The 18,836-nt window shown below is 37.4% G+C and overlaps 3 protein-coding genes across 3 annotated transcripts; 1 reads left to right on the forward strand and 2 right to left on the reverse strand.

Moving 5' to 3' along the window:
• Positions 1-9,362: 9,362 nt before the first annotated feature.
• On the reverse strand, positions 9,363-14,797 carry LOC112789053 (disease resistance protein RPS6). Its single transcript, XM_025830793.3, has 5 exons — positions 14,274-14,797; positions 12,999-13,840; positions 12,624-12,917; positions 11,690-12,457; positions 9,363-11,601 (listed from the first exon to the last, which is right to left on the reverse strand). Exons 2-5 carry the CDS (start codon positions 13,767-13,769, stop codon positions 11,032-11,034), a joined length of 2,403 nt encoding a protein of 800 aa, XP_025686578.2. The 5' UTR covers positions 13,770-13,840; positions 14,274-14,797; the 3' UTR covers positions 9,363-11,031.
• LOC112772039 (toll/interleukin-1 receptor-like protein) lies at positions 13,832-14,773 on the reverse strand. The gene is made up of 3 exons (XM_072230602.1): positions 14,274-14,773; positions 13,938-14,097; positions 13,832-13,840 (listed from the first exon to the last, which is right to left on the reverse strand). Exons 1-3 carry the CDS (start codon positions 14,771-14,773, stop codon positions 13,832-13,834), a joined length of 669 nt encoding a protein of 222 aa, XP_072086703.1.
• Positions 14,798-15,289: 492 nt separating the features above from the next.
• Positions 15,290-18,364, forward strand: LOC112789054 (probable amidase At4g34880). The gene is made up of 5 exons (XM_025830794.3): positions 15,290-16,025; positions 16,790-17,004; positions 17,142-17,384; positions 17,478-17,676; positions 17,827-18,364. Exons 1-5 carry the CDS (start codon positions 15,486-15,488, stop codon positions 18,199-18,201), a joined length of 1,572 nt encoding a protein of 523 aa, XP_025686579.1. The 5' UTR covers positions 15,290-15,485; the 3' UTR covers positions 18,202-18,364.
• The last annotated feature ends 472 nt before the right edge of the window (positions 18,365-18,836 follow it).

The following is an 18,836-nucleotide window of genomic DNA, read 5'->3' on the forward strand; positions in this document are numbered from 1 at the left end:
TTTGTTTACACAATTTGTCTTTCTACAATGAGCTGAAGTGTGAGTTATTATATTATTCCTCTTTTGTATTTCTCATAAAATTTCAGACTTGTAATTTAGAAAATGTGGATTTTTTCTTACAAGTAATAATTATTAATAGATTTATAATTACAAATGGTTGAAGTAATATAGTTACATTCTAATGTTTTTGACGGTTTAGTGTAAAATTTAGGTTTAATTATTCCGTTGGTCGTTTCGTAAAATTTTTAATTGGGTCTTTACATTTTTTTTCTTTGAATTGGGTATTTGCATCAATTTTTTTTTTCAATTAGGTCCCTTTTAGTAGTAATTGGCTTAATTGTATAGAAACCTGATGGTTCTGGTTGAACTTGAGAAGGGGGGTTGAATCAAGTTGGTTTAAAATTTAGAGTTATAAATTCTGTTGCAGTGGAAGCTTGAGTTGCAGGAGATTATTTGAAATAGTCTCATATTCAGAACAGTAAAGAGTAGGGAAGAGAAGATGAAGACCAGCATATATCCTGGTTCGGATTCTTTCGTGCAATGAATCCTACATCCAGTCTCCACCACAAATCATGGTGGAATTTTCACTAATCATTCACAGATTACATACACCAATACTATTGAATTTCACCCAAATTCAACTAGTATCTACCCCCTAAGCTTTCACCACCAAAAGCTTAGCTTCCCATAGTGCTGACCCAACTAGGAAGGGGAATCAACCAGATTCAATTTCCCAAGTGCTAACCCAACTTGAAAGGGGAACTCATCCTAGTTCATAAACCCAAAATACATCAGAAATCAGTGGCTATTTTGCATCACTCTTGCCTTTTCTCTCTTGGCTTTTGATCCTCACACAATTGCCTTTTTTCAAAACAGAAAATAACGCAAGACAGCCATAACACAAAATAAGAATTAAGCTTGAGTAGAAGAAAGAGATTCCAGCTCTATGTTAGAGAAGGTGCTCTGAATATGTGTGTGCTCTCTTTCTTGCCTTCAGTAGATGAAATGAAGCTCCTATTATATCTTCAGCTAGGCTTCATTGTAGCTTCTTCCTCTTTTCTTTTCCTTGCTGCCCGTTGGAGTGGTCCTTGATGGCATGCAGTCCTTTCTTCATCCTGCTCCACTTCCCCTGCTGTCCGAGGAGCTTCCACCACTACCTCTGCTGTCCTTGGTGTTTCTTTCTTCCTTGGCATGTTCCTCTTTTCCATACTGCTCCATTTCCTTGCTGCTACTCTATGCAAGTTTGTGTTTTGCATAACCACGAACCACAGCAGTGCTTTGGTGATGTCCTTGGGTTAGTGTGTGTGCCCTTGTGTCTTTGCTTATTTTTACAAAGCTACACTTGTCCTTGCATGAATACAGCTGTCCTCATATTGCTTTTATCAAATATATGCATAATCATTTAATGTTGCTGAATGGTACTATGAGGAAATTGTTGGACTTGGTTACTGCACTAAGGAACAATGTGAGCTGCTTTTCTATTTGCTGTGATGGGCTGATGTATCAAATGCTTGTATACTTGGGCCTGCCACAATAAAGCACACATTAAACAATATTGGGATTTTAACCCAAAATAATGTTTGTCATCATAATATAACCCAAAATCAAACTAGGCTCAACAATCTCCCCCTTGATGACAAACATGATAAACTAGGAAAATTAAAGACTTAATTTGAAAGAGTTAAGAACACTTCCCTTTGATGGCATTCGGTTTGTGAGTGGCTCCCCCTCAATACCAGAATTATTCCCCCTTGATCATGGCTTCTATCTTTACCTGAACAAATCTTAACAAACAGCCAGGACCAAAATTTCCAAGCAGTATATCACAGTAATAGTGACATAGAGCAATTAACACTAGGCATAATACACAGGAATTAACAAGTTACTTAGCAGCATAAAGTATCATTGTTCTTAACTATCACTATTAATCCCCTAAGCCAAACTAACATTCCCTTTCTTTTCTCCCCCTTTTGTCATCAAGGGAGGGAAGGAAAAACCTGCACAAAATTTGTTAGTGGCTGGTGCAAAGAGTTCAAGTAGCAGAGTAATTTAAGTCTGTTACAGTCATCCAAAAAAAATAAACAAGTTCAAAACAAAACAAAAGCAAGTCATAATCGCAGATGAGATAACAAGAAGCTAGGCATCAGAGTTGGATTTATCAGAGGTTCCATCGTCCTCCCCCTCATTGTCGGAAGTTGTGAGGCCAACCTCGATGTCCTCCACAAAATCTCTCAGAATCCGAATCCTTCCCTTAGTCTTTTTTAGAGCATTTTCCTCCAAAACTTGATTCCTTTTGCACTCAGCACCATGGTGGAGAAGAAGATCTGTCAGATTGAAAAATTCTTCAAGCACATTTTTCAGAATGCGTGTCATGGTCTTGACTGTAGTGGATGTGGAAGGGGGAATCAGAGGATCCTCATCAACAGAAGGAACATCAGTACTGTCATCAGTTTGGCGACGCCTAGGAGCTGTTTTCTTTACTGCACCACCTCCTTTGATATATAAGTTACAATCTTTAGCAATTTCAGCCCCAAAATCAACATTGTAATATTGAAAAATTTTTGTAAGAAGCATGTCATAGGGTAAAGCATTTTTGGTACTGATACACGCATGCATGTGTCTCATAAGCAAGTAAGCAAAAGAAATAGGAGATTTTGAAAGCAATGCATACAAAACCAGTGTGTCACAAAATGAGACGCGTTGAAAAGAACCGCTCTGAGGCAAGATGACATGGTTAACAATCCTGTGCAGCTGGGCACGGACTGGACCAAGAGGCTTGTGAGTAGGAGTGTTACCTTCTAAGAGAGGGATATTGATGCAGACAGTGCTTAGGGCATCAAAATATGAGACATTGAGCGTATCGTCCCACTTACCAGAGGTGTAGACATCAGGGCCTTGGTCTTGGTAATTTAGGGCTTTGCCTAGGTGATATTTGTCAAGAATGATCACTTTGCCTTTAACAAAAGAGGCGATTCTCCCTTCTTTGTAGGACATGTTGCTATAGAACTGTTTTACCAAATCAGGGTAAACTTTCTCTTTGATGGACAATATGGATGTCCAACCTTGATATGCAAACAATGGGGTAAAGTTCAGGCCTTTCCTATGGAGTTTGTCAAGATTGACAAGCTTCGGGGGCAGAGTTTACGCTCGTAAACATCTTTGCAGAAAAACAAATAGTTCATGAGAGATTGGAAACAGAGACGATCAAAAGACTCATGGGGAAAATCAGCATAGAAAGATTTGTAGGCAATGGGGTTTGACAGCTTAGGTTCAGACACAGAACAAAGAGGGAGGTCAATGACTGTACCGCGAGTATGGCGACTCTGAGTGTGGGTTGTCTCTTCGTCTTCTTGAAGAGGCCTCTTTCCTCTGGAAGAGCTGGGTTTGGATGAGTTCGGTGGAGAGTTGGTTGGAGGAGGAGGTGGAGAAGGACGAGGAGCAACGCTAGGTCGGTGAGCGGTGGTCTTAGTGCGGGCCATGTCAGGAGAAGGGTTTGGTGGTGGAGATGGTGAGAAATGAGTGGGGGAATGAGAGGGAGATGAGTGTGTGTGATCAGAACGGTGGGTGCCACTGTGGGAGCCTTTGTGAGCAGCTTTCTTCTTTCGTGCCATTTTATAGAGCACAGATTAATGAAGATGAAGGAAGTGAAGATGGTAGTGTGAAGGGATGCATGTAGTGGGGAGTAATTATAGGCTTGAGAAGTGTAAAGGTTGCACCTTGAAAATATAAAAATCCAATCTTGGGAAAACGTTTTGAAAATTAAAGCTGTACTTTCGTACGTTTCAGATAAAAACAAACAAAATAAATTTTAAAATAAATGAAAAAGGCAACCTTGTGGAAAGGACCAAACTATATAAACATTTAAAAGGAGGCCCAACTGAACCAAAGAGTAATTAAAAAAATGAAGGTAGTTCAGTGCTAAAAATGAAGCCCAAATCATTTCGAAAGCCCACTTTTCATAAAAGCTTAAACAAAACTTGTTTCAAAAAAAATGAAGAAACCCCAAAGTATTCACTAAAGAAAAAGCCCATAGTTTTGAAAACTGTTTTAGCACATGGTGTCCATCTTTCATCATGGTCAGATTAGAATCTATTAGCTCCATAATAACTTAGTGAAGTTTACTCATCATCTGCCAAATAATCTCAACGTGATTTATGAGACAAAACACAAAAGATCTCATTATCAGAAAAATTAAGAAAACAGAGATGAAGCAAGAATGCCCAATTCAGTTTGCAGCTTACAGAACCCCTCTTCTATCAATAGTTTGGTGAAAATATCTGCTAGCTGACCTTCAGAATTAACAAACTGAATATCCAAATTTTCATTTTGCACATGTTCTCTAATAGAATGAAAACAAACTTCAATGTGCTTTGTTCTTGAGTGCAAGACAGGATTTTTGGAAATGTTAATAGCACTCATGTTGTCACAAAATAATGGAACATTAGAGACATTCAGTTTATAATCAGCTAGTTGAGTTTTCAGCCATAATAATTGAGAGCAACAAGAAGAGGCTGCAATATACTCAGCTTCGGCTGTTGAAAGTGCCACAGTAGCTTGCTTCTTGCTAGACCAAACAATGAGGGATTTCCCAAGAAAGCAGCACATGCCATTTGTGCTTCTTCTATCAATCCTATCCCCAACAAAATCTGCATCACAGAAACCCACTAATTGAAAAGAATCAGTCTTAGGAAACCATAAACCATAGTTAGTGGTACCAAGCACATATCGGATGATTCTTTTGACAGCTGAGAGATGAGATTCCTTAGGCTTTGATTGAAACCGTGAGCAAACTCCAACACTTTGGATGATATCAGGCCTTGAGGAGGTTAGATACATCAAGGATCCAATCATCCCTCTATAGCATGTCTCATCAACATCTCTACCATGTTCATCTTTATCGAGCTTGATGTTAGGATGCATGGGGGTTCCCATAGGCTTAGCACAGTCCAGCCCAAACTTCTTGACAAGTTCCTTTGCATATTTTTCTTGATGGATGAATATGCCTTCTGCAGTTTGCTTGATTTGCAAGCCTAGGAAGAAATTGAGTTCTCCCATCATGCTCATATCAAATTCATTGGTCATAAGCTTAGCAAAATCTGCACACAAATCCTCATTAGCCGAACCAAATATAATATCATCAACATAAACTTGCACAAGAATGAAATGATCATGATAATTTCTAATAAATAAAGTGGTGTCAGTGGCTCCTCTTTGAAAGTTATTTTTCAACAAAAATGAGCTAAGCCTTTCATACCAAGCTCTAGAAGCTTGTCTTAAACCGTATAAGGCTTTAGCTAGTTTGAAAACATGATTAGGAAAAGTTTTGTTTTCAAACCCAGGTGGTTGAGCCACATAAACCTCTCTATCTATTATGCCATTGAGGAAAGCACACTTTACGTCCATTTGGAACAGCTTGAAGCCACAATGAGCAGCGTATGCAAGGAGCAATCTGATGGCTTCCATTCTAGCTACAGGTGCAAAGGATTCATCGAAATCAATCCCTTCCTCTTGATCATATCCTTGAGCGACCAATCTTGCTTTGTTTCGGACTATGGAGCCATCTTCACCCAGCTTGTTTCTGAAAATCCATTTAGTGCCGGTGACTTTCTTTCCATGTGGATTAGGCACCAATGACCAGACCTGATTCTTCTTAAATTGCAACAATTCCTCCTTCATGGCCAACACCCAAGATGGATCAGCAAGAGCTTCTTGGATGTTTTGAGGTTCAATCTTTGATAAAAGAGCAATGTTGTTGGATTCGGCTCTTTTCAAAGATGACCTTGTTGAAATACTTTTGGAGGGATCACCAATTATGAATTTCTCAGGATAATTTTTCAGAAACCTCCATTCTCTTGGTCTTCTTGATTGGTTTGAGGATTCAGGTTCCTCTTGATCAACAATGACCTCTGCATCAGTATTTTCTGCAACAACAGGAGATAATTCCAAATTGTCTCCTGCAGAATTGGAATTTGCGTTGCTAGCAGGAGCAGCTTCATGAGAATCAGAATTATGTTGTACTGGCTCATCGTTCTTGGGGAATTCAGCTTCAAAACCTGGACTATCATCTATGCAAATACTAGGAACAATGTTAGACTCACAAAATGTGACATGCATGGATTCCTCAACAGTTTTGGAGTTCTTGTTATAAACTCTATAGGCCTTGCTATTTGTGGAATATCCTAGAAAAATGCCTTCATGTGTTTTAGGATCAAATTTTCCTAAATTTTCTTTGATATTCAGAATGAAGCACTTGCATCCAAACACATGAAAATAGCTGAGATTGGGAGGATGCCCTTTCCAAAGTTCATATGGTGTTTTCTTTAAAAACTTTCTAATGATAGTTCTATTTAAAACATAGCAAGCTGTATTCACAGCTTCAGTCCACAAGAACTTAGGAATTTCATATTCACATAACATAGCTCTAGCCATTTCTTGTAAACTTCTATTTCTTCTTTCCACAACACCATTTTGTTGAGGTGTTCTTGGACAAGAGAAGTTATGTGATATGCCTTGGTCATCACAAAAAGATTAAAAAAATTAATTTTCAAATTCTTTACTATGATCACTTCTAATTGAAACAATTTTTAAGCCCTTTTCATTTTGAACCTTTTTGCTGAATTTCTCAAAAACTGAAAAGGCTTCATGTTTATGAGCAAGAAAGAACACCCAGCCAAATCTAGTATAGTCATCCACAATTACCATGCCATAACTCTTTCCTCCAAGACTTTGAGTCCTAGTTGGTCCAAACAGATCAAGATGTAACAACTCCAATGGTTTCTTAGTAGAGACATCTTCCTTAGGTTTGAAAGAGGTTTTAATTTGCTTTCCCATTTGACAAGCATCACAAGTGATATCCTTATCAAATTTTATATTAGGAAGACCTCTAACTAAGTTTCTCTTTACAAGCTTAGAGATTTGGAACATGCTAGCATGTCCTAACCTCTTATGCCACATCCATTTTTCATATTCCATTGAAGAGAAACAAGTAACATTTTGAACTTTTAGATCATCTAGAGTGATACCATACACATTGTCACTTCTTTTGGCAACAAATAGAACAGTCCCTGTTTTCTCATTTATGACTCTACAATCAGATTTCCTAAAGGTTACAGCATACCCTAGGCCACACAATTGACTTATGCTCAATAGATTATGCTTTAACCCATCAACTAAGAAGACACTATCAATGCAAGTTGAAAAATCTTTGCCAACCTTACCAATGGCAATTATTTTACCTTTACCATTATCTCCAAAAGTGACAAATCCTCCATTATATTTGTTGAGTTTAATGAAGAAAGTATCCCTTCCGGTCATATGCCTTGAACATCCACTATCAAGATACCACATTTCCATTTTCTTCTTGGATGCAAGGCAAACCTGCATTTTCTTTAGCTAACCTTAGGTATCCAAATCCATTTGGATCCTTTGATGTGAAATCTTCTTGGTTGCCCAAGAGCATTAAAATCATGAACAACTTTATATAACTTACTATCATTACCAAAAGACCTAAGAAAGATGAAACATTGAGGAGGGTCATGACCATTTCTATTGCACTTGTAGCGTTGATTTTTGCCCACTGATTTCTGGGGTTTGCTGAATCCTTTTGGTTTGAAAAACTTGGAAGAAGATTCAGATTTTTTAAAGTTTGGTTTGAAAACTGATTTATTTTTCTCTATAAAACCAAGTCCAGATTTTTCAGACCCAAACCTTTGACAAGCAAGTAGTTTGTTCAGATTTTGGGAACCTTGAACAAACTTTGCTAAGTCTTCATTCAAACTTTTTATTTGTTCATTCAGCTTTTTGTTTTCAAAAATCAAATCAGTGGAGGCAATAACTTCATGCTTGAGTTTGAATTTTTCTAATTCAGTTCGCAAGGCAATGTTTTCTTCTTTTAAAAACTTTTCATTATTATTTTCATTTGCCTTAATCTTTTTCAAAAGAAGATCATTTTCTGTCCTCAAAGCTTCATTTTCTTTCTTACATTTAGCATACTTATCCAAGAGTTTCTTAGAGTTCACAGAAATGTCTTTGATAATGTAGCGCAGTTTATCAATAGATAAGTCAGAGAGATCTACCTCATCTTCATCATCATGATCTGCCATCAGGCATAGTTGAGCTTCTTGACCTGAGCTTTCTGAGCTGGTGTCGTTCTCCAAGTCCTCCCATGTTGCCATCATCACCTTCTTCTTGTCTTTCTTGAATTTTTCGCCTTTCTTAAGTTGAGGGCAATCTGACTTGAAGTGACCAGGCTCCTTGCAGTGATGGCATGTGAACTTGACTTGATCTTTCTTGACATCTTTGGGTGAAGAGCTTCCTTTGCCTTTATTTTTGTATCTTAGTAGTCTTCTCATTTTTCTAGCAAAGAGCACCATTTCTTCATCTGAGAAACTGTCATCAGATTCTTGTACTTGGGCTGTCATTCTTGATTTTAGTGCTATACTTTTCTTTTTGTCATCTTTGTCTTGAGACATGTGAGTGGTTTCATAAGCCAGCAGCTTGTCTCTCAGCTCATCATAGGTGATTTTGATCAAATCATTCCTTTCAGAGATGACTGTGCTTTTCACTTCCCATTTCTTAGTAAGACTTCTCAGAATCTTTCTTACCAAGGTTTCTTCGGAGTAGCTTCTTCCCATGGCGTCCAGATTGTTGATGATTATCGAGAACCTTTCGAACATTTGATCGATGCTCTCATCTTCCTTCATACTGAACATTTCATACTCCTTCATCAGCATGTCAATTCTGGTCTCCCTTACCTGCTTAGTGCCTTCATGAGTGAGTCTGAGCTTATCCCAGATTTTTTTCGCTATTTTACACCTTGACACTTTTCTGAATTCTTCAAAGCTGATTGCACAGTGCATCAGATTGATTGCCTTAGCATTGAGTTCAACCTTCTTCTTTTCTTCATCTGTCCATTCGTTGTCCTCCTTTGCCACAACTTCTCCATCAGCATTCTGTTTGGTAGGAACGTCGGGGCCATTAAGAATGATCTTCCAGATGTTGTAGTCAATCGACTGCACGAAGATTCTCATTCTCTCTTTCCAGTAAGAGTAGTTGCTGCCATTGAAGTAGGGAGGTCTGTTATTGAACTGTCCTTCAGTGAGAGTGAAAGCCACAATGTTGGGATTCATGTTGTTGGCCATGGATCTTTACTCCAAGCTGTGAAGCTTGCCTTCTTGAGACCTTGCTCTGGATACCAATTGATGGTTCTGGTTGAACTTGAGAAGGGGGGTTGAATCAAGTTGGTTTAAAATTTAGAGTTACAAATTCTGTTGCAGTGGAAGCTTGAGTTGCAGGAGATTATTTGAAATAGTCTCATATTCAGAATAGTAAAGAGTAGGGAAGAGAAGATGAAGACCAGCATATATCCTGGTTCGGATTCTTTCGTGCAATGAATCCTACATCTAGTCTCCACCACAAATCATGGTGGAATTTTCACTAATCATTCACAAATTACATACACCAATACTATTGAATTTCACCCAAATTCAACTAGTATCTACCCCCTAAGCTTTCACCACCAAAAGCTTAGCTTCCCATAGTGCTGACCCAACTAGGAAGGGGAATCAACCAGATTCAATTTCCCAAGTGCTAACCCAACTTGAAAGGGGAACTAATCCTAGTTCATAAACCCAAAATACATCAGAAATCAGTGGCTATTTTGCATCACTCTTGCCTTTTCTCTCTTGGCTTTTGATCCTCACACAATTGCCTTTTTTCAAAACAGAAAATAACGCAAGACAGCCATAACACAAAATAAGAATTAAGCTTGAGTAGAAGAAAGAGATTCCAGCTCTATGTTAGAGAAGGTGCTCTGAATATGTGTGTGCTCCCTTTCTTGCCTTCAGTAGATGAAATGAAGCTCCTATTATATCTTCAGCTAGGCTTCATTGTAGCTTCTTCCTCTTTTCTTTTTCTTGCTGCCCGTTGGAGTGGTCCTTGATGGCATGCAGTCCTTTCTTCATCCTGCTCCACTTCCCCTGCTGTCCGAGGAGCTTCCACCACTACCTCTGCTATCCTTGGTATTTTTTTCTTCCTTGGCATGTTCCTCTTTTCCATTCTGCTCCATTTCCTTGCTGCTACTCTATGCAAGTTTGTGTTTTGCATAACCACAAACCACAGCAGTGCTTTGGTGATGTCCTTGGGTTAGTGTGTGTGCCCTTGTGTCCTTGCTTACTTTTACAGAGCTACACTTGTCCTTGCATGAATACAGCTGTCCTCATATTGCTTTTATCAAATATATGCATAATCATTTAATGTTGCTGAACGGTGCTATGAGGAAATTGTTGGACTTGGTTACTGCACTAAGGAACAATGTGAGCTGCTTTTCTATTTGCTGTGATGGGCTGATGTATCAAATGCTTGTATACTTGGGCCTGCCACAATAAAGCACACATTAAACAATATTGGGCTTTTAACCCAAAACAATGTTTGTCATCATAATATAACCCAAAATCAAACTAGACTCAACAAAACCAAAATAAAAAAATTGGTACAGGAACTCAAATAAAAGGAAAAAAAATATAAGAACTCAATTAAAAAAAAAATTGGTGTAAGGACTCAATTAAAAGGAAAAAAAGTATAGGGATCTAATTAAAAATTTTGCAAAACTGTAGGGACCAATAGAATAATTAAACCTAAAATTTATAATATTATTTAATTTTATGAATTTTTAAGTATTTCAGCTACAAATACAAATATATTTTAATTTAAGATTCAATTATTTTAAAATAAAATATGTTAAATAGTTAAACTACTAACACAATTAAGGTATTTGGTAATATTAATAGAAATATTTATAAATGAACACAATCTACAAATAGTTTATCTGTTATTCAAAAAACTTTCATCAAACCAAGTCTTCTAGACTATTTCTTTATGTTGTGTTTAATTACAGCCAGAATTAAAGAGAATTGATTAGTATTGTCCATCTCACACCTCACCTCAGATATTTTTTGTGAATACAATGAAACCAGAAGTGTAGCCAAAATGCGGATGCAACATTTCCCTGATGAATAAAAGGATTGCGGGCTATTATTGGACATGTTCAATTGCCAAGAACTTGTGCTGCTGAGTTGAAGAAGTGGCGGTATACATCATTGTTGGGTTAAATTGTTCCACATCTTCCTTATATAGCCACCGGTAACCACAACTCTTCAGTTCTACTTCTTCTGGATAATCACTCATGATTGCCAATTCAATGCTATCAACATCAGATGCTCCTTTTTTTAAATAACTTACAAAAAGATTAATGAAAACTTCCCGGGAGAAAAATACTATCAGCATATGATCTAATTTAGTTGTGATCGAATCTTTCTCAAGACGTATTGGAACAACGGGATAAATGCTCTCATGCAGAGGTTTAGAGCGAAAACCACAACCTACAAGCACTCTACTCCTACGTTTAAGCAATTGAATTGGAGCATGATGTACAACAAATGTTACACAACAAGCAATGCCAATCCAATTATTGTCATCCACAATGGGAAAAGGATCCAGGCTCACTGAATTACCCGTATTCTGTTTGTTGAACCACCTTGGAATTTTATTCCCTGGAATAACAACTTGAATGATGCATTTGAGTAAAGAACATTGCATGTTCACCTGCCACCATACAAGTTAGGTATGTGTAACAAAAAATAAGTTCATAATACACACAGAAAAAAGAAAAGCAGGGAATTGAAGCTGCCACCTCAATCACTTTTATCATCCATGAAACTACTGTGAGACAACAACCTTCCATGTCACTTAAATTGGGGCAGTTGAAAACATATAATCCTCCATAGTAACAACTTTGACGGCTAGCTCCTCCTATCGGCAAAAGGGTACTTGACAGCCACTTTAGATTGTTACAGTACTCCAAATTCAGCTCCCCTAGCTTGGGAAGTTCTTTGATGCAATGAGGTAGCGTAACAATATTGTTTCCCCCTATGTTTAAGCTTTCTAAACAATGTAACTGTCCAATAGCTTCAGGTATTTGAACTAGATTACAGAAACTTATGTCAAGATATGTCAAAGCTGGAAAACGTGACAATGAAGGCACCAACAAATCAACTGAACTGGAAAGCCTTTTAGAATAGAAAAAATGGAGAGGTCTTGTAAGAGTTTTGCATATGGAGGATGTCATGTGGCTTTGCACACTTTGATCTGTATTCAACTGTTCGCTTTGTCTTGGTTTCTCTAACAACTGATATCTAAATAATTTTGAACAGCCAGACAGATTTAAATGTTGAAGAGAATTAAGATGAAATATGCTATTGGGAATACTAACAAGACTTTTGCAGTTTTCCAGATTCAAGAAACTAAGCTTTTCTAGAGAACCAACGGATGCATCAAGGTGAACAAGTTTAATACATCCTTTAATATCTAAATGCTCAAGATTTGGGGCTTGAGATAAATTTGGTATCTTTACGAGATTTTTGGAATGACATAGTTCTATGTGTGTCAAGTTATGTAGATCCTGCAACGAAACAAAAAAGGGGCCAATAGAAGAAGACATCATATTATAACTACATTTCAACTCATTGTTAATTTAGTGAACAGAAAAGAAAACGAGTGAGAAATTTTTTTCCTTGTTTTCATTCAAATAAAATCAACATAGATAAAGGCAATGATATCTAGCATACCTTTGTTCCCTCCCAGAGTTCTTTGATATTGCTATGATATAGGATTAATTTAACGAGTTTATTTGGCTGAAAGCTTGATGGCAAACATGTGAAAGGGTATTTTTCCCAATCAAGATATCTCAACTGATTAGAAAGAAAATCAAGACATCCTGAGAAATTCACTTTTTTGAGTATGAGTAATTTAAGGTGGTTCATTTGTGATAAAGCTTCAACCTTCAATGTTGCCTTTTTTGACAACTCTTCCCTATTTTTGAGAGATCTTGGCAGAACTATGGCTTCAAGGTTCTTCACTGCCTGAAACATTAGACATTTTAAAATTGCTTAGGATTTTTAAAAAATTGGTACGAAAGAACTATAATTTCAAACATTTTTTACCTTGTTTTCCCACAAGACATCACTTAGATCCCTATAGTTCCATAACCTGCTCCACTTTCTTGGTTCATTGGGTGATTTTTCTCGAATAATACTTCTACCCAACTCTCTCAACAAATCATGCATAACAATGTAATACCGACTGCAAGTTATGAGTGATTTGTCAATGAGAATTCTTATACCAATCTCAGGATGAAATCTTCGAATACGCAAAATATCTTTTACATAATCTTCTTCATCATCGGGAAAGAAACAGGCAATATCAAGAAATATTTCTTTTTCCGGATCCTCAAGTCCATCAAAACTGATTCGAAGTACATCCATAATATCTTTTGTTGGAGTTTCTTTCAGTCTAACCAATGCACTACTCCATTCAGAGACATCTCGCCCAAACAAAAATGAGCCCAATACTTTAATTGCTAAAGGAAGTCCATTAGCATATGCTAATGCAGAATCTGTCAGGCTTTCATAATCTTTTACAACATGATTACATTTGAAAGCTTTTCTGCAAAACAATTGGTGAGCATTCTCATCATTTAAGAGTTTAACTTTATAAACATGATCCACTTCATACTCTCTCAATATATGCTCATCTCTAGAAACTATGATTATTCTACTCCCTCTACCGAGCCATTCCCGTTCTAAAGCCAACTTCTCCAACTGAATCTCCTTATCAACATTATCCAGAACTATGAGAACCTTTCTATGGCGTAACCCAGTTTGAATCAGATTATTTGCCAATGAAAGATTCCACATCGAAAAACTTTCTTCCATAAAAGCTTGACAAAGAAGTTGCTTTTGCACACCAAGTGGTCCATCATGTTTGTAAGTTTTGCTCACATCATCTACAAAACATGAAACATCATATTGGTGAAAGATCTTTTCATATAAAATCTTGGCAAGAGTTGACTTTCCTATGCCACCCATTCCACAAATTCCTACAACTCGAACATCATCCTCTGAGTCCAAAACTAGAAGCTTTTCTAGTTCTTGCACAGGGGAGTGAATTCCAACTATATCATTAGATACACTTGATGATGGTTTGAGACTCAATCTGTTGGTTACCGCTTTGACAATTTTTTCAATCTCAGCGGATTGTGACCTAAAAAGATCAAGAGAAAAAAAGAAGTGGAAAACTCAAAATCCTCACATAAGACAGCACAAGAAAATCTATATATAAAAGTGGATGATCCTGCAACCATAATTGTTCATTGAAATATTTGAAATGTCTTAATTAATGTTAAGAGTAGACAGCAAAACATAGAACTGGTTACTCACTTATCCTTCAAATCCCAGCCAGAGAGATTGGCTACTTGTGTTAGAGCTCCCCTCCATCTTTGCACTTGCTCCATCATCTCTGTATCACCTTTGAATCTTTCTTCATGTTCCACAAAGGCTTCTTCATAGTTTCCACTTTGCTTTCTGACCTCAGATGGACTCACATCACAGAAAACAGGCAGAACACGGTGTCCCGGGACTTGAATGCAATCAGCTATCTTTGCTAGTTCTTGCAAGCACCATGTGGAGGAAGCATAATTCATTGAGAAGACCACAATCAGAACCTGTGATGCTTCAATAGCTTCCAGAAGCTCTTCTGATATAAGTCCTCCTTTCTTGAGCTTAGTATCATCCCTGAAGGCAACTATGCCGTGTCTGCGGAGAGCAGCATAAAGATGATCGGTGAAGTTGTTGCGAGTTTCGCCTCTGAAACTCACAAACACATCATATTTCCAGTTCTTCCTATGAGACAAGGTGCTCTGGATTCTCATGCAATCCATTGTGTAGTGAATATACTGTGTGCACTGTGAATATACAATGCAATATAGATTAGATTTTATAGAAATGAGATGCATACTGAGGACAGGGTATATATATTAAAGTCAATGGACGTGTTTTGGATAATTGATAGCAAGTTCAGTTGAAAATTATGCATTGAAGATTTGAAGCATTGAGTAGTTTATTATGAACAAAACAAATCACTTTCAAGTGGCTCAATAACGTGTTAACCTTTCTTAAATTCCAATTTGACGCGCATTCTTTCAATCATTTTTCTCCAAATCTATGTCATGATTTGCTAAGCATTTTCTGAATGGCACGCACTAATCTTTTGAATGATACATGTTTGGTTTATTGATCTTAGCAGGGGTCTTCTTCTCATTTTCTTTTTATGACTCAGAGAGATGGATGACTAACGAAATTGACGAGTATTTGCATGGAAGAATCTCATGTACATCAATTGTAACTTGGTAACATGTCTGGTCTCTAAGATTAAAAAACCATTTCAGGTACAGCAAAAAATAATCATTTTTGTTTATTTATTTAAATAAAAGTACCCTGAAAATTGTGGTAACGCTCGGAATGAGTTATTTGATTTTGTTTGTGAGATACTAATTGGCAAGCTGGCAATAAAGTAATGGAACTTGACAGTAGCAGTAGTTGACACTATTTAAAAGCAGAAGAGCTCTCTCTAACATACATGTGCCTTCAAACATGGCCGCATCCATGCTTTCTCTTTCTCCTCTCCTCTTCTTCTTCCTCTTCTTGGTCTCATCTGCGATTTCTCATTCCAGAGCAACAAACGCTTCGGATTTCAGAATCGTCGAAGCAACCGTTGAGGAAATCCAAGCTGCGTTCTCTCGCAACGACCTAACCTCGACTCAACTCGTTGACTTGTACCTGCAGCGGATCCAGAAACTCGATCCGGTGCTCCGCGCCGTACTGGAAGTGAATCCGGACGCACGCGATCAGGCCGAGCAGGCGGATCGGGAGAGAAGAGGCGGGGAGGTGGTTGGGGCGCTGCATGGGATTCCGGTGATGCTGAAGGACAGCATTGGGAGCCGGGACAAGATGAACACGACGGCAGGGTCGTATGCGCTGCTGGGTTCGAAAGTAGCACGTGACGCGCACGTGACAATGAAGCTGAGGGAGGCTGGTGCGGTGATTCTGGGGAAAGCTAGTCTGTCCGAGTGGTACAGTTGTCGGTCTCCGGAAGCGCCGGAGAATTGGTGCGCACGAGGTGGATATGCCACTGTTAGTACTCTGCTCTTTATCCCTCTCCTTTTCTTATTTTAATTTTATTTTACTTTTCTCGAAACTTTCTTGTTTTTCAAGTAAGCCCGAATATTTAGCAACTTTTTGTTTTTGCATATTTTAATTAAAAACAAATTTATTACACTAATTTTTCAAGTACTTAGGACTGACAATTTTTTAAAAAAAATGATATTTAAGATATAAGGTTTTAATTTAGTAGTTATATTTTTTAAAAAATTACAAACTAAAAGGTTATTTAATGATGCAGAAGCATAACAATTATATACGTATTTGATTAATTTAAGTAAGTATAAAATTTCAACCTTTTTTTAATTAAAGGCAGCAGTATAAACATTTTATTTTATTATACTATATTAACTCATTTTAAATCAAAACTGCTAGTAAGAGTTCAATAAACGTAAAATGGAAACAAAAATTATAGACTAGTGTTAAAAACTAAAAATGTAGTCCTGTTATATTCTGTTGAATGGACGTCAATGATTGGCCATGATAAGAATCCTATATATTCTATTTTTTCCATTTTGGGGTAAACTAATGTTAAAGATATTTGATTATGCTCCCAAGATATGTTAAACTAAGGTTGAAATTTTTTTTACGATCAATGTTTAAGGCAATTGCGCTATGGTTGCTTTGATTTAAACCAGCATATCTATCTGCAGTTCTCTGCAGTTCAGGTTCAGGATAAGATCATTTCAGTGGGGACAAAAATGTAGTCATAATTTATGTCTTAATGTAATGAGCAGAATCCTTATGTGGAGGAGGGACGTACATGCGGATCTAGCTTTGGATCCGCCATTTCAGTGGCCACCAACATGGTTGCAGTTTCTCTGGGGACTGAAACCGATGGCTCTATTATCTGCCCAGCTGACCGCAGCTCAGTTGTGGGGATCAAACCCACCGTTGGACTCACCAGCAGGGCTGGTGTCATACCGATTTCGCCTCGTCAAGATTCAATTGGGTAACAAATTGCTTCATGTCTCAACAAATGTCTTGGTAACTCATCTCTTTCTTGTATGAGCAAACAATAAACATGAAAAAGAATGAGTTATCATATCACTAGTCTTTTTATGTCTGAAAATGTGTGTTTTTGCACAGGCCAATATGCAGGACAGTTGCAGATGCAGTTCATGTTCTTGATGCCATTGTTGGGTTTGATCCCAGAGACTATAATGCTACAAAGTCAGCAGCTATGTTTATACCTCAAGGTGGTTACAAGCAGTTCCTCAGGAAAGAAGGCCTCAAAGGAAAGAAACTTGGTGTTGTTAGGAATCCATTTTTCACTCCTTATAATGGATCCAACGTCATTTCTACCTTTGAGAATCATCTTAACATTTTCAGGTAAATATAGAATGCATAACACACCCACACACACAAGTGATTGATCATATTTTACATTAACACCGATGTTGTGGTGGTTTTCGCAAATCTAAGGCAAAGAGGTGCGACGGTGATAGATAATTTGGAAATAGAGAATTCAAGCATCATTCTTGACCCTTTCCAAAGTGGTGAGACATTAGCAATGCTGGCAGAGTTCAAGTCATCCATCAATGAGTATCTGCAAGAACTGGTTTATTCTCCTGTGAGGTCGCTGGCTGAGATTATTGAATTCAACATCAAGCACCCTGATTTAGTAAGTGTGTAGTATGATTTTTACACAGACAATAGCATTGAAAGGCCATTGAGTTTTAAAGCATCAAAATATAGACCAACTTGATGTTGGTTTAGAATGCTTAGTTTGATTTGGCATTAATGAACTGTTTTTGCTTTATTTCTTTTGTAGGAAAAGACAAATGAGTATGGGCAGGATTTGTTTATTGCATCAGAAATGACAAATGGCATTCCTCCAATTGAGGCATTGGAGATGATGGAGCAATTATCACAAAATGGGTTTGAGAAATTGATGAAGGAGAATGAATTGGATGCATTGGTGACTATTGGATCTGATGCTGCCACGGTTCTAGCAATTGGAGGGTACCCTGCAATCACTGTTCCAGCTGGATATGATAGCAAGGGAATGCCATTTGGAGTGTGTTTTGGAGGGCTAAAGGGAACAGAGCCAAAACTCATTGAGATTGCTTATGGCTTTGAACAAGCTACTAAGGCAAGGAAGCCTCCCCCTACTTTTCATCTACTCAAGACACTATTTGAAGATTAATTCTTGTTTTCATATGTTTAGATCTGATTAATTGTAATTCAGCTTCAGCAGCATGTTTTTAGTTATAGGATGCTCAAGTGATTCAACTAACACTTCCATCTAATGTGAATTGTAATTTAATTTAAATATACCAAACTGCATGATTTAGAACACTGCACAAAAATGAGTTTGTTAATTAATGGTGGGGATACAAGAGTGTTACAACTAATCGACATACATGCAGAAAGAAACAAAAAATATGGCATTGCTCTACCAAGAATCTTGAGGATGATTTATCCCTTAATTGGGTCCAAAATGTTTAAACAAATCACTGCATGTACATTATATTGTACCTTCTGTCTCATTTCAATAAATTAATTGCCAACTAAAGATGAAGATACCAACTTCAGTAATGAAAAATAAAAAATACATTATATTACCCACTCTTAAATGCCGGCAAAGGAAATGAACTAGTCAAAATTTTGTAACAAGAGCAACTATGGTCCTGAACTTATAAAAACATATGTCTTCCAAAGTTCAATATTTGAATCTACTCCCGAATATTCTGACCATGGCCGGATAATTAAGCAAAATTCCACATAACTAACAACCTAGTGCTTTATTTATTTCCATGAACTCTAAACAACTAAAAATAG

This window comes from Arachis hypogaea, chromosome 3 (assembly GCF_003086295.3).
Source record: "Arachis hypogaea cultivar Tifrunner chromosome 3, arahy.Tifrunner.gnm2.J5K5, whole genome shotgun sequence".
Classification (NCBI taxonomy): Eukaryota; Viridiplantae; Streptophyta; class Magnoliopsida; order Fabales; family Fabaceae; genus Arachis; species Arachis hypogaea.